The sequence below is a fragment of the Gadus macrocephalus genome, chromosome 1, assembly GCF_031168955.1.
Source record: "Gadus macrocephalus chromosome 1, ASM3116895v1".
Classification (NCBI taxonomy): Eukaryota; Metazoa; Chordata; class Actinopteri; order Gadiformes; family Gadidae; genus Gadus; species Gadus macrocephalus.
In genome coordinates this window covers 24,711,781-24,732,705 of record NC_082382.1, presented here as the reverse complement: position 1 = coordinate 24,732,705, position 20,925 = coordinate 24,711,781, and the positions used below count along the sequence as shown (strand labels likewise).

At 46.1% G+C, this 20,925-nt stretch overlaps 4 protein-coding genes across 5 annotated transcripts; 3 read left to right on the top strand and 1 right to left on the bottom strand.

Moving 5' to 3' along the window:
• Positions 1-183: 183 nt before the first annotated feature.
• Positions 184-2,432, top strand: LOC132459484 (vesicular inhibitory amino acid transporter). 2 transcript variants are annotated; one of them, XM_060054072.1, is made up of 2 exons: positions 184-1,553; positions 1,666-2,432. In XM_060054072.1, the coding sequence occupies exon 1, from the start codon at positions 221-223 to the stop codon at positions 1,406-1,408; it is 1,188 nt and encodes a 395-aa protein (XP_059910055.1). In that variant the 5' UTR covers positions 184-220; the 3' UTR covers positions 1,409-1,553; positions 1,666-2,432. The 2 variants fall into 2 exon arrangements, with proteins under 2 accessions (XP_059910055.1, XP_059910045.1); XM_060054062.1 differs by having other exon boundaries at positions 184-1,557.
• Positions 2,433-3,023: 591 nt separating this feature from the next.
• On the top strand, positions 3,024-11,908 carry bpifcl (BPI fold containing family C, like). Its single transcript, XM_060054050.1, has 16 exons — positions 3,024-3,178; positions 3,285-3,397; positions 4,070-4,181; positions 4,518-4,649; positions 5,073-5,225; positions 5,773-5,830; positions 5,941-6,001; positions 6,104-6,195; positions 7,606-7,782; positions 8,199-8,258; positions 9,852-10,019; positions 10,194-10,261; positions 10,459-10,501; positions 10,601-10,664; positions 10,813-10,889; positions 10,980-11,908. Exons 1-16 carry the CDS (start codon positions 3,114-3,116, stop codon positions 11,052-11,054), a joined length of 1,518 nt encoding a protein of 505 aa, XP_059910033.1. The 5' UTR covers positions 3,024-3,113; the 3' UTR covers positions 11,055-11,908.
• Positions 11,381-16,867, bottom strand: LOC132459494 (PRELI domain containing protein 3B-like). The gene is made up of 6 exons (XM_060054085.1): positions 16,665-16,867; positions 15,398-15,566; positions 14,607-14,696; positions 14,179-14,249; positions 13,910-14,012; positions 11,381-13,138 (listed from the first exon to the last, which is right to left on the bottom strand). The coding sequence occupies exons 1-6, from the start codon at positions 16,694-16,696 to the stop codon at positions 13,019-13,021; spliced, it is 585 nt and encodes a 194-aa protein (XP_059910068.1). The 5' UTR covers positions 16,697-16,867; the 3' UTR covers positions 11,381-13,018.
• Positions 16,868-17,313: 446 nt separating this feature from the next.
• atp5f1e (ATP synthase F1 subunit epsilon) lies at positions 17,314-18,391 on the top strand. Its single transcript, XM_060054098.1, has 3 exons — positions 17,314-17,447; positions 17,781-17,911; positions 18,205-18,391. Exons 1-2 carry the CDS (start codon positions 17,416-17,418, stop codon positions 17,905-17,907), a joined length of 159 nt encoding a protein of 52 aa, XP_059910081.1. The 5' UTR covers positions 17,314-17,415; the 3' UTR covers positions 17,908-17,911; positions 18,205-18,391.
• Positions 18,392-20,925: the final 2,534 nt, after the last annotated feature.

The following is a 20,925-nucleotide window of genomic DNA, read 5'->3' as shown; positions in this document are numbered from 1 at the left end:
CCGGCGGGTTTTATCAGAATTATTTAATTTTGAACAACCTTCTTTAATAATATATATATTTTTATTGATATGCCTATTTACGAAAAAAAAAAAATAATAATAAGGAAAGAAAAAATAAGTAGGTCTATATGAGTCATCGTGCACGTGCACGTGCGCGCGCAGCCCGAGATGAAGGCCTCTCTAATCCCCGCGCTCCGCTGCGCCTCTGTGTCCGCAGGGCATGTTCGTCCTCGGCTTGCCCTACGCCATCCTCCACGGCGGCTACCTCGGCCTCTTCCTCATCATCTTCGCAGCCGTGGTTTGCTGCTACACGGGCAAGATCCTGATCGCGTGCCTCTACGAGGAGAACGAGGACGGCATCCTGGTGCGCGTGCGGGACTCCTACGTGGACATCGCCAACGCGTGCTGCGCGCCCCGCTTCCCCGCGCTGGGCGGCCACGTGGTCAACGTGGCGCAGATCATCGAGCTGGTCATGACGTGCATCCTGTACGTGGTGGTCAGCGGCAACCTGATGTACAACAGCTTCCCGGGCCTGCCCGTGTCCCAGAAGGCGTGGTCCGTGTTGGCTACGGTGGCGCTGCTGCCGTGCGCCTTCCTGAAGAACCTCAAGTCCGTGTCCAAGTTCAGCCTGCTGTGCACCATCGCGCACTTCATCATCAACGTCCTGGTCATCGCCTACTGCCTCTCCCGGGCGCGCGACTGGGCCTGGGAGAAAGTCAAGTTCTACATCGACGTCAAGAAGTTCCCCATCTCCATCGGCATCATCGTGTTCAGCTACACCTCGCAGATCTTCCTGCCCTCGCTGGAGGGCAACATGCAGAAGCCCAGTGAGTTCCACTGCATGATGGACTGGACCCACATCTCGGCCTGCGTGCTGAAGGGGCTCTTCGCCCTGGTGGCTTACCTCACGTGGGCGGACGCCACCAAGGAGGTGATCACCGACAACCTGCCGTCCACCATCCGGGCCGTGGTCAACCTCTTCCTGGTGTCCAAGGCCCTGCTCTCTTACCCGCTGCCGTTCTTCGCCGCGGTGGAGGTCCTGGAGAAGTCCATGTTCCAGGGCGGTGGCGGCAGGGCCAGCCTCCCCAACTGCTACGGACCGGCCGGACAGCTCAAGTCCTGGGGGTTGGGCCTCCGGGTGGCGCTGGTGGTGTTCACGCTGCTCATGGCGATCTTCGTGCCGCACTTCGCCCTGCTCATGGGCCTGACGGGGAGTCTGACGGGCGCCAGCCTGTGCTTCCTGCTGCCGGCTCTCTTCCACCTCAAGCTGCAGTGGAGGAAGCTCCTCTGGCACCACGTGTTCTTCGACGTCGCCATTTTTGTGATCGGGGGTATTTGCGCAATTTCGGGCTTCATCCACTCGGTGGAGGGGCTGATCGAGGCGTACAGGTATAACCTCCACGACTGAGGAGCCGAGTGCGGAGATACAGGCCAGACCCGCAGTGTGTGTGTGTGTGTGTGTGTGTGTGTGTGTGTGTGTGTGTGTGCGTGGGTGTGCGTGTGCGTGGGTGTGTGTGTCGTGTGTGTGTGTGTGTGTGTGTGTGTGTGTGTGTGTGTGTGTGTGTGTGTGTGTGTGTGTGTGTGTGTGTGTGTGTGTGTGTGTGTGTGTGTGTGTGTGTGTGTGTGTGTGCGTGTGTGTGTGTGTGTGTGTGTTTGTTTGTGGAGAGGTGACGTCACGCGTAAAGGCCTCGCGGGGTTCCAACTCTTAACGTCAGGATAACCTGTGTTAAATGTAGTTATTTTTAGTTTCATCTTGCCTTCGTGATAATGTGCAATACAAGACTCTGAGATCTGATCATAGTGATAAGCCCACCGTAGAAGCGCGCGGCCGGACACATCCTCTGCTAAACGAAAAAAGGAGAACTTGAAGCAGTCTGTTTTATTTTCACAGTTCCTGTGAAACGTGCAACCCGAAAGTCTCATGTGTGTGTGAGAGTGTTTACGTTTTAATATATCCGGGGGTTGAGCTGTGTAGTGATGGAAGTGGAGTTTAATATTTCATTGTTGTTTTTAAGCTGCTATATAATCGAGGCTATCCTGAAAAATAGATATAAATATAAAAGGCCTGTATAAAACCAAGGCACCGGTTAAATCAGGGGCTATATGCGGTCGTCCTCACCTGTGAATAACGTGTGTTTTTTCCTCAAATGGAAAAATCATAATTTGGTCCTTTTTTATTTTTTCATTGTCATTTTTGATTGTAGGCCCGCAGTAATCATCGTCTATTGGTGTTTAAGTGTCATTCTGGATGAAGTGAGTTCAAAGTGCAAGCAAGTGGGTCCTATCGTGTTTTATGAAAACTGTTGTCTGATAATATTCTACTCCTGATTATCTTGTGTGTGATTTAATGAAACTACTTAAGATGTTTGAGAGAAAAAAGAGAATTTGTGGAAATAAGAGATAAATAAATCTAATATTTTATGCTGGGATAATGTTTCTTTGCCCGTATTTGTAGAAACGGTTATTTTTTTCGACTCAAGAGAAAGACGGCAATCAATCATTACTTGAGACTGCAATTTTGGCGGGACACTTCATTTAAAGCAGTCGACAAATTATTTTTTTTGCGAACGAAGCATTAACCTAATTTAACCTTAAATGTACACTTCCTGTAGGCCCCTGTGTGCACGTGTGTGCACGTGTGCCAGTGTGTGTGTGTGTGTGTGTGTGTGTGTGTGTGTGTGTGTGTGTGTGTGTGTGTGTGTGTGTGTGTGTGTGTGTGTGTGTGTGTGTGTGTGTGTGTGTGTGTGTGTGTGTGTGTGTGTGTGTGTGTGTGCTCCTGAGAGAGAGGAAGAGAGTGTTTTGAGTTGTTACAAGTAATAAGGCCTAAATAATAATAATAATAACAATGCAATTATGAATATTAATAATACAAACGCTCCAACAAATAATACAAACAATTAAAATACCAATTAGCAGATCGATAGGTTAGTATCAGTCCATATTTCAGAGAAGGAGCCAGACAAAACAATGGTTACTTTTATAAATCCTGAAAATTAAGCCGTTCATAATGTTTCACTTCCCCAGTGAGTCGTGAGCAAATGTATCACTTCCCCATACCTCAGGAACAAATCAAAAATATTTGAGACCTAAACATAAGTTAAGTCTGGAACCTTATGCGACCCAGACGCCTCGGCAACTGTCAATCAAGAAAGTTTCCCCGACCTGCCACTCATGAGATGTGAGTACTGTTGTCTTTATACATCCTGAACACGTCGTTTAATGTAAAGTACGTTGGCGCTCTGATATCTGAACTGATTTTGCATTGTATGCTTCGATCCGACCAGCATGACTGGAAGAATGCTGCTTTACCTCACCGCGGGGTGCCTTCTCACCTGCCTTGCGCACGGTACACAGCCCGCCATAAAGGTCATCCTGAGCGAGAAAGGGCTTCAGTACGGTGAGTCAGTCGGCCTCATTGCCCACCAAAGGTGACGTACGACGTATTCCTCGAATTGCAGCCAATACAAAAATTGGACTACTACCAAATATTAAATCAAAGTGGGAATAGGCCGCCTGGATAAGGAACGTGAAGACTGAAACCCTAACCGCGTGCGTTAAAGGCACCCAGTGCAACTTTATGTAAACATTCAATGAAAAATAAACATTCAATTTCTAGTCTTTTTTACACGTAGTAAGTTTCAATAACTCCATACCATTACATATCGACATTCAAGGAGCAAAGATGAGACGTCGTTGTGTGGTGAGAACTGATAGAAAATCGTAAACAACAACAATCGCCGGTGGGGAGAAGCCATTTTTCCATTGACTGGAAGCCTGCTTTATTTATTGTAGGTTACAAAAAATAAAGAAAATGGCGGCATTGTTGTTCTCACCACACAACGACGTCTCATCTTTGCTGCTTGAATGTCGGTATGTAATGGTATGGAGTTATTGAAACTTACTACGTGTAAAAAAGACTAGAAATTGAATGTTTATTTTTAAGCCTCGAAAGTTGCACTGGGTGCCTTTAAGGGAAAGCTTTTACCGCGCAGCATACAGGCTTTTGCAGGCGATAATTGTATCGTCACACGCGCAGAATGTGTGAAAGAAATGCGTGTTTGTGCCGCAGTGAAGGAGATGGGCGCCGAGTGGCTACTGCAGAACCTGGAGAGCGCGTCGCCTCCGGACGTCCACGGGAAGCTCAGCCTGAGCCTGGGGACGGTTTATTACTCCATCATGGGGTAGGAACAAGCAATCAGCCGCGGCCGAAACCGACTGCATCGTGGGATTGGATTTCAATTATTTTTTCTCTCCCTTTTTATTTAAATCACAAGTCAGTTATTCTGCAGGAATCGTGGTACAGCGGTGGTTATATATATTTTCATAAAGAAGCCCTCTTAAAATATCAATATGTGTCTCTGATTTGAGGATATACAGGCCTACACCTTATTTGAAGATGTATAAGCTCTTTTTTTTTTTTTGCTGATCGAATAAAGTAAGCACAGGCTTGTATAGGAGACCAGCGGATGTGTGACGGTTCTCTGAGTGGCAGGTGTTTCCTCCTGGTTCTCGTGCAGCATGGCCGTGACGTACTGCGAGTTCGCGGAGCCGTCGGTCGAGTTCTATGAAGACGTGACCGGATTCAAAGCAGTGATCTCAGGCCTCTACATACAAGTGAAAGGCGCCTGGTCAGCCTCATACGGCATTTTGTGAGTCGTACTCCACACCCACACTCATATTGCCTGTCAATCAAACGGCAAGGACATCCTATCACACGGTGACAGGTTTCTAACTAAAAACGACATGAGACATGTTTAAGGCCGTGCTTATGTGTGTGTTTGTCAAGTATATTAATTCCTGCAAGCACCTCCAAGTGTTCTATTACCATGGGAAGATCTGGGCAGGAGTGGACTGTGTGGGAGAGGATATTCGGGGTTTTGTGATGAGATTGACACGCATAGACAACAATAGAAATAGACCTACCGATGATCTATTGTTGTATTATCTTAAAGTCCACTCACCTGTTAATGTATTGTACTTCTGATAAGATGCTGATACTGAACTGAACGTCAGAATGAGGATTAATGTCATTAATCATCATTCATTAAGTCATTAATGCTCACGTTGTGCAGCGAGGACGGCGGGGCCTTCGAGCTGGTGATCCGGGACCTGGAGGTGGACCTGCTCCTCGGTCTGGGGATGGACGCAGACGGTCAGCCGTCCTTCCGGTGCGCCGCCTGCGGGGCCTCGGTTGGGTCGGCCGGCCTGAACCTGATAGATGCCAGGTATACCTCCAGGACCGAGACCGCAGCCAGGATCCTTTGAATTAGGAATGAAAGAGGATTTAGTGGCGCTACTTACGATGTGGGAGAAAACGAGATTTTTAGAGTTTAAAAATATTTTCCTACGCCTACAAATAATTTAGAGAGAGGGATTTTGGAGAGAGGCATTACAATAATGCGACAAGCTGACTTTATCGCTGACAAACCTTTACATGTTTTAATCCACGCGGTACTCAAAGTCAAGCACAGATTCTCACTCGCATCAGAATGTTGTTTAAATTGCGATCTTCCTGCAGGCCCGTGTGTGTGTGTGTGTATGTGTGTGTGTGTGTGTGTGTGTGTGTGTGTGTGTGTGTGTGTGTGTGTGTGTGTGTGTGTGTGTGTGTGTGTGTGTGTGTGCGTGCGTGCGTGCGTGCGTGCGTGCGTGCGTGCGTGCGTGCGTGCGTGCGTGCGTGCGTGCGTGTGTGTGTGTGTGTGTGTGTGTGCGTGCGTGCGTGTGTGTGTGTGAGAGACAGATATTTATATAAAACAAAACTTTCCATTTTCACAGCTGGATCATTGAACAATTTATTGATGAAGAGCTTATCAGAAGTACAATCGAGGAACAGGTGAGTGGACTTTAAGCTATAGTACAACACCAGTTCGGTAGACCTATTTCTATTAGTGTACATACGTGTCAATCTCATCGCAAATCTCCTCTCTCCCTCTCTTCCCCCAGATCTGTCCGATGCTAACAGAACGCTTGGATGAGCTTGAGTACCGCCTAGCGGCCCTTGGTGGTAATGCACACATTCACTTTTGATTTCAACAAATGTATAGAAACATCAACCCCAGGAGAAATGTCTTAGTGATGGACGTTTGATCCTCCGATCTATCCCCAGCCACCTTCCAGGTGAATCGCCTTCTGGCCGTGGATCTTCCCCTCACCAGCTACCCGGTGGTCAACTCTTCCTGCCTCAGCCTGTCCCTGAAGGTAGAAACACTTAAGTTACCTCAAGTTAACTTAACATAACTCAAGTCAGACTATACACAATAGAGCCTAACTAAAACGTGTTTGTATTAATTTATTTAAAAGGGACATATTATACCACCAGGTGTGAGTGTGATTCCACTACAAGCAGTTGTGAAAATGTGCAGCTTCTGACATCACAGATGGGCGTGTCCCCGAGATGTGTGCTGGATAGATCAGTCTACCAGCCTACCCAGTGGAGTGTACACACTGGCCGATTATCAAAAAGTCTTAACGGCACTCGCACTCACACCATGGTGGTATAATATGTCACCTTTACAGTTTTTCTCAATCGTTTAAACACGTTTTCTGAAACCTAAATTTCTCAAAACTCTAAACACAAACCGGAGAAGGGTTAATAATTTTGTCAGAACTCCACAACTTCTTCCCAAAACTGTTTTTTTTCCACCAAACAGTAAACACAGCTGTCAAATGAATATCTCTTAGAGAGCATCAATTAAACACTGTTGTGATCAATTCAGAACACTTCCATCAAAAGACACAATCGTATCAGAATAGAATACAATGCATATTTGTCTAACCAATGAGCTCCAATGGGCTAAACTCACAATCCCAGCTTCCCAGAGTCATACTGTACACCTATAGTTGATACTCCAACATTGTTCTGACAATACAGCAATGTTACCTATTTTGGCAAATTACAGTACAGTAATTGCACTGATAAGTAAAATGAAAAACACTACAGTAAGAAAATGTTTAGACTTTCTTTCGGGGGATGTAATGAGGAAATCAGAACACAAGTACAAAAAGGCAACAAAGCAAATATATATTTGTTACTGTAATACAGTAAATGTTCAGCTGAACTGACTGCATACAAAGCTTTTCATAGGCAAAAAAAAATAAAAATAAGAATATAAATGAGGTGAAACAGAATTGGTTGCTTAATTAGTTGTTGCGTTTTGAAGGCCAGGTCAACCAAGTGTGCTATATGATGAGATTTGTGCTTAGAGTCTTGCAAAATTGTGATTTAGAATATCTATCTGTGGTAAAACAGTGGAATTGTGCTTATAGTTTAGCAGTCTGGAGTATTGTAGCTGACACGTGAGCTTCAAGTTTTCAGAATTGTGGTCAGTTCCATTTTTTGTGCGTATACAATCGAGAAAAACTGTAAGTTAACTTAAGTCCTCTGCACTGCCTCACTGTCACACTGTCATGTCAGACTGTACACAATAGAGCCTAACTAAAAAGTGTTTGTGCTTATTTATATACATAACAGCGGATTGTAAAGATTTTAAAACTGATATAACAATAAAATGACATTGGCCGACGCTGACGTTTGACGGGTGTCGCTGTCTGCCCTGACGGAGACGTATCGCCGATGACAGCGGGCTATTGTTGTCCATCCCGCTGTAGGGAATGTTCCACCGTCCTGACAGCCCGGTGGACCCCCCGTTCGAGCCCCAGCCCTTCTCCCTGGACGGGCAGCCGGGCTACATGCTGTCCCTGGGTCTCTCCGAGTACACCACCAACTCAGCCTCCCACGCCTACTTCGTATCGGGGTCGCTGCAGCTCCTCATCACAGACAGCATGGTGAGGGGGGAGGGGGGGGCACGACCAGGGTCCGCAGGGGCACAGAGAGAGAGGGGGAGGGAGGGAGGGAGGATAAAGGCAGGGAGGGAAGGAGGGTGAAGGGAGGGAGGGAGGGAAGGAAGGAGGATGAAGGGAGGGAGGGAAGGAAGGAGGATGAAGGGAGGAAGGAATGCGAGGGATGGAAGGAAAGAGAAAGGGAGGGAGGAAGGGAAGGAGGGAGAGAGGATAAAGGCAGGGAGGGAGGGAAGGAGGGAGGATGCGAGGGATGGAAGGAAGGGAGGAAGGGAGAAGTTGAGAAAGGAATAAAAGAAAGAAGAAAATAATAAAGACGGAAAGAAGACAGAAAGAAGACAGAAAGAAGAGAGTTGAAAAAGAGAAAGAGTCAATCGTTCAGTTAATCATACATATTCCCTCAGATTCCTCCCAGCTCTCCGTTGCATCTGAACACCAACTCATTTGGACCCTTCGTCCCAAAGGTAAGGTCACATATGATGTCAATATACGATAGAACGGTGGGTAAGGCCTGTACAAGTCTCACCAACCAGGTTAATAATCTAAAGGCTGTTAGTAGCCCGAATCTGAGTGAACGAGCGTTTCCATTTATTTTGCTTCATATTAGTTTAATTCAATCATGATTAATGTGGCATCTGACTCGGGCGACATGAGTATTGAGTGGCGAAGTCACGCCCCTTCCGGTAGGGCTCATGGGACCTATGAGATCGAAAAATATGAATGGGTGTCAATGGAGAGAAAATAATTATTTTCTGGTCCCAGTCTTTATATGCCCTGGATTCCACATATGTTGTTTATGGATTTAAATGATAATTTTTCATGCAAAGAAAACTAAAAATGTTCGTGAAGTAGTTTGATTATTTTAGGTTTTATGTGAGGCCGCTTTGTGAACTACAGCTCTTCGCTGCTCTCGACGCATATGATATACGTCACCACACCCGCCCTTGGAACTCGGCACAGAGATGGCGATCTCTCTGCCCCACTTCACCGCTTTTTCCAAGGGGAGGATAAAAGCATCGAAAGAGGTGAAAACCATTATAAATCGGGGCACGTGCAGAGTTTCAGTTATGCCGATGGGAAGATTGTCGGTCTTCTCCACGCCAGTCGCAGGGAGCGTGACGTCACATACGAGCCGTGTAGTCTTTCTCGTTGTGTTTTCTCTACAGCCTTTATCTGAACAATTGCACAATAAACGGTCAAACTCTTTGCATGGAAAAATTGTCCTTTAAATCCACAAACAACATATGTGTAATCCAGGGCATATAAAGACCGGGACCAGAAAATAATTATTTTCTCTCCATTGACACCCATTCATATTTTTCGATCTCATAGGTCCCATGAGCCCTACCGGAAGGGGCGTGACTTCGCCACTCTATAGCGGTGGTGAGACAAGCATAGGCATCATGTCCGGATACGGATAGCAACATAAGAACTAAAAAATTCAGTAAAGTTTCAAATCAACTTTACCACTGGCCACCCTAGAAATATATATATAATATATATATATATATATATCCCCCTGACGAAACAGGAAACAAGGTGTAGCCCCGCTCCTTTCCGTTTCACCTTTCAGGCTCAGGCACTGTGCCGTCGCCCCCTAGTGGTTCTGTTACGGCATAGTTGTACTGCTGGACCCCTGATAAGCCTATTTAGACCGTATCGGAATGGACCCAACTTCAAGCTTCTTCATATTGTCTGTAAAGATACGTACATACACTACCATTCCAAAGTCTGTTGTCACTCAGATAATTTAAATGTTTAACACGAATAGCTAAACAATGTACCATTAGAAGAACACATGAGTGATGGTTGCTGGAAATGGGCCTCTGCACCGACACCTATGTAGATATTCCATAAAAAATCTCCTGTTTCTAGCTAGAATATTCATCTACCACATTAACAATGTCTAGACTCTATATCAGATTAATTTATTGTTATCTTCATTGAAAAAAAGGGCCTTTCTATAAAAAAATGAATAAGGACATTTCTAACTGACCCCAAACTTTTGAACGGTAATGTACATGCATGCAATTCAATATTGTTGACTTTTCCGACAGCTTCCCAAAATGTTCCCTGACATGGAGATGCAGCTGCAGGTCTTCGCCCTGGAGGCTCCTGAGTTCATTTTCAGGTCCGGGGTCGTTCGAATGGACGTACACGGGGCCATCAAGGCCTTCGTCGTCCGCCCAGATGGCACCTTCATCTTCCTCTTCAGGCTCAACCTGGTGTGTGTGTGTGTGTGTGTGTGTGTGTGTGTGTGTGTGTGTGTGTGTGTGTGTGTGTGTGTGTGTGTGTGTGTGTGTGTATATAACACCGGAACACATGTCGTTGTGACGGTATCAGGGACACATCCAGACTCAGAACAAACTAACTAACAGTGCTGCTCTTGTGCATTTCAGGAATCCACCTTCAGTGGAAAATTCCGTATGGCCAACGAAAAATTAACGGGTGCCATCGCACTGGAAAAGTAGACTGATTCTGATATTCAATACAGCACAATATGTTACAGATGCAATATTTGTACAAGCTATATAATTAAAATGAGAGATTACAAGTTGCAGTGTGACCAGACAAACGGGCACAATGGCATGGTTTCTATGCCGTCATGTTTGTGTATGTTTTTCTGTAGTTTCAGTTGATTCATTGCACTTCCTTCCACCCCAGTCTCTACCTAACCCTGGACTCGAGTGAAGTTGGAGAAGTTCAGGTATGAAAGATAAGAGATAATCGCAGGGACATTATTACCGTCCAACAACGTTGGACCCATGACTGGTACAAGCTAATGTCCGCACATTGTTCTTCGCAGACTGACGCTTTGAAAATCGCCATTAAGTTCGGAATAAAGCTCTCAGGATTGCCAAGGTTGAACGGTGGGTCACATTTACTGCCATTACCAAGAAGAATATCTTCACTCAAAATATCCCAAGTGTTATTCTATTCGTAGACAGACTTTTTTCTCCAATTAGGACACAAGTGTAAACCTTGTCACTGCTTCTGTCCTTGTCTTGTCTATTTTAGCAAAGCTTGCCAAGGGCATTGATTTACCCACAATGCAACACGCCCATTTGACTAACCTTGTCCTGGAGGTAGAGGAGGTCAGTGCACATTCTCTCTTTACACACACACACACACCCACACACACACACACACACAATGGCATTTAATCATGTATTTCTTTGGCCCAGGGATTCATCTCAGTCTTATCAGATGCAGAGATACAGCTGAGGGAGGCCAAAGTTGGAACACCTTGGATGGTCTAACTGCGGTATAGTTGGACCCAAACATCTTCTCTGGCCTTATGATTGTGATATTTCTTAAAGCTTGAGCCCAAGGCCAGATTGGATTAACTGCTACGTGATCAATACTAGCACATCTTTGTTCGTTTCTGTCTGGGTCATAGAACAATTGTTTTGTTCATTGATCCCCAGCTGTTCTCTGGTGATTTCAGTGACACGACAATGTGTGAATGTAAAAGTTGTTTCTGTAACAATTGCAGGGGAATATGAATGAGTGAGTAGACACTAGAACATGATCATCCTCATCATGATCCAGACAATCGCTTGTAAACCGAAAACAGGACAATGGATTACTGGAACAATGAAAATCTCTTTTTTATTATTATTATTATTATTTTGCTGTGAATCATTCGTCAGTCACATGTACTTTCTACTGTTATTCTGCATTATGACATTCTTGGAATGCATTACATTGCCAAAATATATAAATACATACATAGCTATGTACAGCCATTGTTTTCAGAAAAACTCTTGTGTAGCACGAACATCACACATTCATATGAAACAAGAGGCTGCTTGAATACGGGCTTCTTCAACAGCCTGGTGGCATCACAGATCTGACTCTATATTCTACAACCAACGCAATGATCATTATGTGGACAACCGTTGCACCTATACAAGCTGTTGTCATGGACACAGAGGCATACCAATGCAGTAGGGGCATTTTGTCTTAAGACAGCCATTACCAAAATCTTGAAATAGTTTCCAGCTAAAACAGTAATGCAGGTTTTTACCATTATTTTTAAAGGCTTTGACCGGCACCACAAAGCGATCCCCAAAGGGCCTTTGTGAAGCGACATTCTGACTGGGGGGGGGGGGGGGGTGCGGAGGAGAACGAAGAAAAGGCAGGAAAGATGGCAGCTTGAAGTGAGATTTTAGAGCAAGAATTTTTATAACAAGGTAAACCTTTAAAAATATATACTGTTATATTGAGGGAACGCCATAGATTGGCAATAAATACTATCGACAAAAACAAACAAATGAACAAAATCACAAAAGCCAAAACGTGTTTGATTTCAACGTTGAGGATCACAGCAAGGATGCGTTTAGCAAGCGTTTGGTAACATTCACTTCTTAATGGTCCTGGACACAAAGTCGCAGTATTGATCTGCTTGTTACTCATGTGCGCATTCATACCGTCTTGAAGGTGACAGGCACTCCTAGTCACAAGTACTGCAGGTTTACCAGTGCTGACCAGTACAGGTATGCTAAGCAAACCTAGTGTAACGTTTAACCAAATAAAATCTATATTCAAGCACGATTTGGGGCATGTAACAAATTGAGCACAGGGCCACATATACAAAAGCAGTAATCTTTAAAAAGGAGTAAAGGAAAGGTGGCTTTGGCTATCGTCCATTTAATTTCTGAAAGGTTGATGCGATGTTGAGCGGCTTGGTTAAATATTAACAGTGTCAAATATTAACTCTTTGTTTCGGTCACGGGCACGCTGAAAGATAAAAGCAGCTCAAGAGGAACAGAGCCCCATAAAGAGCAGCCCAGTGACCATTGGAGGATTAGAAGCACAAAGTCGACAGTCTATGGCTGCTGAAGGCCAGAACACATCTCTGTGGAGACGAGAAGCTATGGAAGGGAAGGCAGAGGGAGGAGGGACGATGGTTTAAGGAGCAGGGGGAGGAGGGAGCTGAGGCACGATGTGAATTAGAAAACACCTACACAATACCGTCATCACAATACTGAAAAAGGAAACAGATGATATTTTCAAGTCTTTTTCTCCGATGCGGGGCTGTTCAAGTCTACCGGATTCCTCCCTCGCCCTGCGTGTGCGTGTGCGTGTGTCACAAAGCAAGGATAGAGAGCTGCACACGGGCACACGCACACGCATTCACACAAGACGCACGTGCGGAACCGGGGGGGACTGGATGTTACGAGTGCAGGAGGTTCCACGGAGTGGGGGGGGGGCGGGGGGGTCACTTGTCGTCCGAGGCCGCTGCCGCCATGGGGGCCCGCATGCTGCCCCGAGCGGTCGACGCCAGCTCCTCGATCTCAGAGTTCAGCCTCCGGATGACCCACTCCATCGCCTCCCGGCCCTACGGGGGCGGGGGGGGGGGGGGGGGGGGGGGGGTCAACAGGGGTGGGGGGGTCGGGGGTCAACGGGGTTGAACCTCTGAGCCATAGCCTCTACAGTACTCACTACACACCACTCGCTACACACCACTCACTACTCACTACACACACACCACTCACTACTCACTACACACCACTCACTACTCACTATACACTCACTATACACCACTCACCACACACTACTCACTACACACCACTCACTACTCACTACACACACACCACTCACTACTCACTACACACCACTCACTACTCACTATACACTCACTATACACCACTCACCACACACTACTCACTACACACCACTCACTATACACTACTCACCACTCACTATACACCACTCACCACACACTACTCACTACCCTGCCCCCCCCAGTGCCACGATGAGGGGAGGGGCCGACATGAGACACAGGAAACACTAAAGGGGCTGACGATGGTTCCACGTTCCCGCTACGCAACGACCACGCAGACGCTCCGACGCAGTCGTGAACCTCTATGGTTCTGCGTCGGGTTTTAGTGAGCGGGCCAATCACAGCCCTCGCTGCTCGTCAGAAGGTTAACATTTTTGGGAGCCGCACGTCCGGCCCACGCGGTGGACGCAAGGAGGGTCCGCGAGGACGTAACGGGGGCCGTAGCCCCCTTGCGTGGCGGGAACGCGGGACCGCAATCAGCCCTTAAGACGGTACAGCCCACCTCTCGTTGAGAGCCCGGACCGCGGCGAAGACGGACGGACGTACCTTGTTGGCGTTGGCAGAGATGCTCTTGGCGATGACGCCTTCCAGGTAGCTGCTGAGACTGATGGCTTTAACGTTGATCTGAGCCTCCTGGGTCAACATGGTCCTGGAACACATCCCATAATGCATCAGTACCAAGAGGAGTTACCTAAATAAGGCTTTTAACACTACTTGGAAAAAATTAAAAACGAACAGGTTTCCGGTGAACAATTCCAGAAGCACACATTATTAAAGATGCACTACGTGGTCGTGTCCCCATGAGCATCACTCACTTCTCAGGGTCATCAGGATGTGGCTTGTAGGTCAACTTCTCGTCCACCGATATTATGTTAGTGAAGGAGATCTACGTGGACACAAAACCAGGATTATCTTTTCGTCGTGGCTAATGCAAAACTGTATTATGGTAGGACAGTAATTCAGAGCTGTTCAATTGAGATGCATCAAACACAGAACATTCAAGAACAAAAACAGAATATTTGATGGGTCGCTTATTGGTGCAAAGAATACCATCATTACCACAAGTTGTAATATTAATGAAGTCAAGACCTTGATCAGGTTGAATTGACCAAGAGAGCTTAGACTGATAGAGTTGTACGAAGCGGAGGTATCACACTTTAAAATGACAGTAAAAATAACTAAGTAAAAGGACGATGGCCTCGCGAAAACAACGGGCTTAGAACAAACATCCAAAGCAGCTCACGTTCGTGGACTTCAGCTCAAAGGTCTTCTCCTTTGGGTCAACGATTGAGTGCTCCTGGGCGTAGGTGAATGATCTCGTTATTCCGATCATCTAAAGGAGGGGTTGACAATAGCAGTTAGTTTGCATCTCCAGTGGCATTTGTGTCCGCCATAGAGACATGCTGGCGTGCTATGTCCACTGAAAACATGAGTCAACACACCTTCCCGGGCCGACACCCTGCCTGCATCGCACAGAGCAGGAAGAGCTACTCAGAGACGTCTAGAACTTCTACTGTTGCCACCACAACTAAAGAGAGCTGATAAGGGTTTGCGGCTAATGGACGGCCTTCTGATTCTCTTTAAAGTCATTTCAACCGTCTCTTCCAAAAGCACAACCCGGCGTGAATTGATTTTGACCTTTATCGAAAAGCTAAGTACAAATGTATAAATAAACCGTAAGGAGTAAAAGGTCAAAGGTGATACAGGTGACATGCATGTCGAATACGTGTCAGATCACTTAAGGCACTAAGCTCCAAGAGATTGTACCGTTAAGACTGTATTTAGGAAATACTCAATCCAGGTTGATTGGCTAAACCTTAAGTGGACTTGTATGATAATGACCTGAGGATGGTTGGCTGAAGCCCCCCCCCCCCCCCCCTAATCAACCCCACTCCTAACAACAACAAATCCAACCGTGTGCTCCAACCCATAACATACATAATAACAGAACAAGTCCCCGCTAGTCAACAGAGGGAAGGTTGACGACAACAACTACGACATTGACAGTGCCGTCGGGCATGTGATCCGACTCACCGACATGGCCATGGAGGGCATGCCCCAGTCGGCGGTGAGAAGGCGGCTGCTGTGTAGCCTCCCCGCGGGGTCCACCCCTCTGGCCAGAACGTCCACCCCGAACACGTTGGGGTTCATGGGGTTGGGGTACTTCTGCATCGCCGCCTTGGTCACCGTCTCCCACGGGTGGCTGTTGACAACATTCTTTTTATAACTCCTTTTCGAAGCTGAGTAACACTACACCTGTCGGAGAGTTTAGTACGAGGGCAACCTTTTGCACGCATGCAGCATGCGTGGGTTCAGTTATTATAACAACCATCCGTTAACACATTTATAACATAATTCAATGCTAAAGTAGTAACTGTACTATTCACAGCTAACGACCGCAGAACAACAAATGTCTGGCATTGCCAAAAACATGAATAGGATTAATGTCAAGTGGGACCGCTGCATTACATTCACATTTGATATCACAAATGTGAATATTCATCACATTGGAGATTTGATTTTAATTCATATATCTAATGAGACAGCTCTGCAACAGCCCCTGGGGACTGGAACGCTACATCCAGGGGAACTGGATCACTGCACCCTGGGGACTGGATCACTGCACCCAGGGGGACTGGATCACTGCACCCTGGGGACTGGATCACTCCACCCAGGGGGACTGGATCACTCCACCCAGGGGGACTGGATCACTACATTCAGGCAGTCTGCGATCTGCTAACGTGAGCGGTAGACCTTCACGTGTGTAGGTTTACATAATGAGTACACACCACACACATCCTCAAATAGGACGTATAGGGCTTCATGTCTTGATAGGTTAATAACGAAAGCGTTGTAAGTAACCCAGTGAGTAAGTAAAAAGATAATAATAACGGGAATGAGCAGAAGGACAGTCATAGACCAAGTGTCACCGACGGGTACGAAGCCACATTACAGAAAGCCTTCAGAGAGTTGTCCTTATAACGTTACGTTATTGCACACTACAGCATTCATAAATCATTTGTAATATAGCTGTTACCAGCGCATAAACTGTTTAACTTAAAAAAGAGACGAAGTAAAGGTAACGCTACGTTAGCAGCAGGTAACGCTGCGTTAGCAGCAGGTAACGTTACCCAACACCGTTAAAGCGGACTACTTTACGGAGCGTCGACCGCTCAGCTAGCGTCTATATAGCCAGCTGGAGTCAGACTTGAGTACAAAACAGAGTTGTTTACCAATTTAAACACATCGGAGTCGAACAGTTAATTGTTGTACACACGTAAGTATAATACAAAAAACTCACTTGAATATGTGTTCTGACGCCCATAGCTTCATTTTACAGGTCTTTCTGTCAGAAGCGGGGAGCGCGGCGGCGAAAGCGGAACGGCGACTCAGGAGGAAGGCGGAGGAATCTACAGCTCCAGCCCAGCCTCCTCCGCTGCTCGGTCTCTTCTTCGTTCACATATAAAAGTGCAATAGGACGCTGTCAGCCGCATTGCTGCCGCCTGTTGGTTTGGCGGTGAACACTATTCAGGGCAAATGCATAACTCATTAAATGAAATACAATTAATGAAATAAACAGCATCACACACCGGCAAACAAGCTGAAGCTCTGATTCGTCGACTGCTTCACTCCTTCAACCGGTGGTAGACATGTGTATGGCTGCTTTCACCGTGACCTTCACCATATATATATACATACATATATATATATAAGTCTAACTCGAAAATATCACCTTTGAGTGTGTATCTTGACAAATATTCTGCAAAGTTTCAACTTTCCATGGCATGAGCATGGCCTAATGACTTATCAAAGAACTAAACAAACAAAGAAATGCCTCGTGTATTTCCATTTATATCCAGTTGAAACAATAAAGTTTTAGATTTTTATGTAACGTAATAAAGTCCTTGGTTGGTGTGGGCGGGACCATAGTAGAGTCAATCTTGAATCCTCCCTTCTGATTGGTCATTTAAAAACCTTACGTACGGCGGAACAGAGACGTGACGCCAAGACGTACATATCCGACCTGTCCTTGAAGCCACAACACAGGCAAGATGGTTGCATACTGGAGACAAGCCGGCATTAAGTAAATATAACGCAGACAACCTGTATTTCAATCAATGCGTTTCACTTGTTTACTGTTTTGAATGTGTGTATGGCGTTTAAATGAATATTGACTATGCGCTGTCGAGCAAGTTCGTTTGTGTAAATCGTCCTGTAGCCTGACAGCTAGCCTGATAGCAATTGCTAGCCTCCAGCCCATGGCTGAATGGGACATTGCGTTCAATGTAAATCTGTACATTCGTTGCCTGAAGATATATTGTAGTATTCGTCAATTAATTATAACATGTTTGATGTACAATGATCAGGCAATTTACGCATCGTTGGCTAATGTTCTTGACCGTCCTCTACCATTTAGCTACATTCGCTTCTCAGCGATCTGCGCAAGCGCAGTCCGCGCTGCGCTGAAGCCCACGCTAAGGGAGGCAGCGCTGAAGGCCGCCGAGTCGACTGTCAAAGTCGTCAAACCCAAAGTCGCTGTATAATTAAGTAAGTATAAGCAGTGTGATAATATTCTTCAAATGATCGAATCCCTTATCGACGGACGTACATAAGTCTATTTAATGCTAATTGTTCTAAACTCGCAGAGGAAACTGACTCGCAATTAGGATAATTGTTTCCATGCACCACTAGTGGTCTTTTATGTCGTATGGTATCCTGAACCCAAACTACTGGAGATGCTGATTTTGATGACTATACTGTGAAAAAAATCAGGCAGTATGATTACACGTCAAACTTTGCATAGAATATTAATGTTTTTCTTCATTTTGCTTTCTTTTCAGAGACCATGGTGTAGATAGTTTGTGCAGGCATGGAAATGGTCAGTCATACCCAGGCCAGATTCTGTTATTGGATGAAGATGGATGACATCACGATGAGGGCTTGAGGGTCCAGAAACCCCAACTAAAGGCGCCATCCACCTGCTTTCATTTGTAACTGAAGAAAATGTATTAAATATATGGAAGTGGATATCCTTGTCAAGTTGTATTTTTTGCGATACACCTTTTGTGGCATGCGTCCTTCACAATCCACAGAAGAAAAACGAATCACATGAGGCTTTGTAGGTCATTCAAGATTTTATTTCAATACAAATTAAACGAGTACTTTCTTGGAGGCAGCAGTGAGATGTACCAAATAGGAAAATGGTATTTACATCATGGGTCAGAAATCGTAAGCGGATGATGAAGTCCTCTCCAAACGGGAAGACAGGGTTCTGTTTGATTTCACTTCTCCTTCAGAGCACTAGGTAGGATGGTCAACGTGTGAAAAATGTACATTTTGTATAAACGGTCGACAACCCTGAAATGCATGCATTGTGCAGCGGTGGGAAAAATGCTTAAACATCGGCTGTCGCTTAATGAACTTTTCTGTGCTTTCTATTACAGTACAATATGTATTGGTCGTCCAGCCGGTACCAAGCAATCTTAAGATTTCCTTTGCAGAACGTGGTCTAACTTAATTCTGGTTAAGGGCATGAGGCAGTAAACACTACACTATGACAATAAATTGGAGCAGTGAATAGAAACTCAGTTTGAGGACTGACCTCAAACTGACGTATTCTGTTGGTCCAATGATACAATTATATACAAACTATTGCAGTGTCATGGTATCTGTTTTTTTCCAGTACATGACAATCTCACATTTTAATAGAAAACAACTTCCAAATGGAGCTCTTAGGCAGTCATTCAACATTCACAACGTTATTTGCAGTTATGTTTGGTATGAGAACATACAATCTAATTTCTTTTATAATTCAATGAGTGACATTTTTGGTGGATCTAATCCCTGTATAGACAATGAAACATTTGATTTGATGAACACCATAATTTATAATTAATAACGTAATACTTCCTTACATGGCATGCTGTTGAAGATGACCACCATCTTCAGGGCATCTCGTGGCTTCATTTGACACTCGTCAGTGCTAGGTGGGCCTAATGTTAAGAGGTAACCCCATTTATTTTAATGCATAGGTTGTGCCCTTAAAAGTCATCTGAAATAAAGCTTCAACCCATAAAAAACACTGCCCAACCACCGTTACACACTGGCCCCTCACTGTCAGACGTTCTCGTTGCCACGGCGAGGACTAAATCAGGGACTCCTGTGAGGCTGCAATGTCTTCCTCAACACCCCACCACCGACGCCACACTCTCAGCCGTCTTCCCTCTCGCGTGTCATCTTGATCATGGTCTCTGGCGAGCGGTAGAGGAAGATGAGCTTCTCACACATGATCTCCTCAAGCTCCATCTCGCCCGTCTCGCGCACCACGAAGATGTCGGTGCACAACTTGAGCACGCGGTCCACGCAGGGCAGCTCCTCATACATGATGGAGCGGGAGATGCCGCTGAACGACTCCCGGATGAACTTGCCCACCACCAGCACCACGGACATGTACAGCCCACGATGCTGAGAGAGGAGAGGGAGGAGAAGGACGAGAGGGAGGAGAGGAGACGGAGAGAGAGAGAGAGAGAGGAGGAGGAGAGAGAGAGGAGAGGAGAGGGAGGGGAGGGAGGGAGGAGGAGAGGAAGAGAGGGAGGAGGAGAAGGAGGAGAGAGGAGAGGGAGGGACGAGAGGAGAGGAGGGGGGAGGGAGGAGATGCAGAGGGTTGGAGGAGGGTGGTTGTTTGTATATATTATATTATATACAGTATAATACCGCCGAAATCCTGGTCACAGTAGATAAGACAATATCAGGTACGCGGTTGGATATCTTGGCCCCTTTAGACATAGACAGTATGTTTAAAGGTTTGGCTGGACATGAGGGATTGACCCCAGTACACTTTGCCTGTGAGTTGAACACCCCAGCCACTGCACTGTCCTTAATGGCAATATATCTTTATAGATATAGATATAGAAATAGAGATAGATAAAGATGTATATGTACACTTTCCTGTGGGTTACCAAATAAGAAACCAGTGTGTATTATGAACCAGGGGAACTGTATTCCCGCTGTGACCGTCGGCTACCCACCCGTGACCGGCCAGGAAGCCCAGGCTGGAGGGGCTGACCTTCTCGTTGATCACCACCATCTCGATGCCCTTGCAGTCGCGGGCGGAGAGGTCGGGCCCCGGCACGCACTCCTCCACGCGCCACCACTGGTCCGCCTTCTCCTGGCTGCCGTTCACCCGCTGCAGGCGGAGCGACAGCGGCCGGAAGAAGCCCAGCGTCTGGTAGTCGTCAGGCCGCTCGGAGTGCTCTGGGGGGAACGACAGAGAGGATGAGGCCATTTGGTTTAGCAGGATGAGAAGGATAACAGTTCTTCCTCTTGGAGAAATAGTAATAAACACGAGAAATCACAAATGGGTTATTCAAAGGTCCCGTGGCATGCCACCAGGTGTGGGCTGATTAGCCGTTTCAAAGCCGTTTTGGAATATCTGCCCCTTATGACATCACAGGTGGGCGTGTCCACCTAGATGTGCGACGGATAGATGAGCAACGTTTGCTACGGTCCACTGGGTAGGCTGGTAGACTGATCTATCCAGCACACATCTAGGGGGACACACC

Excerpts from the sequence above, each read along its gene's own strand:
- bpifcl (XM_060054050.1), top strand. The coding sequence starts at position 3,114 with ATGCGACCCAGACGCCTCGGCAACTGTCAATCAAGAAAGTTTCCCCGA. Across the intron at positions 6,196-7,605 it reads GCCTCAGCCTGTCCCTGAAG|GGAATGTTCCACCGTCCTGA; the intron begins GTAGAAACACTT and ends ATCCCGCTGTAG. Across the intron at positions 10,262-10,458 it reads GGTGCCATCGCACTGGAAAA|TCTCTACCTAACCCTGGACT; the intron begins GTAGACTGATTC and ends CTTCCACCCCAG.
- atp5f1e (XM_060054098.1), top strand. The coding sequence starts at position 17,416 with ATGGTTGCATACTGGAGACAAGCCGGCATTAA. Across the intron at positions 17,448-17,780 it reads TGGAGACAAGCCGGCATTAA|CTACATTCGCTTCTCAGCGA; the intron begins GTAAATATAACG and ends TCTACCATTTAG.
- LOC132459484 (XM_060054072.1), top strand. The coding sequence starts at position 221 with ATGTTCGTCCTCGGCTTGCCCTACGCCATCCTCCACGGCGGCTACCTC.
- LOC132459494 (XM_060054085.1), bottom strand. The coding sequence starts at position 16,696 with ATGAAGCTATGGGCGTCAGAACACATATTCAA. Across the intron at positions 15,567-16,664 it reads GCGTCAGAACACATATTCAA|CCACCCGTGGGAGACGGTGA; the intron begins GTGAGTTTTTTG and ends TGTTGTCAACAG. Across the intron at positions 14,697-15,397 it reads TGCCCTCCATGGCCATGTCG|ATGATCGGAATAACGAGATC; the intron begins GTGAGTCGGATC and ends CCCCTCCTTTAG.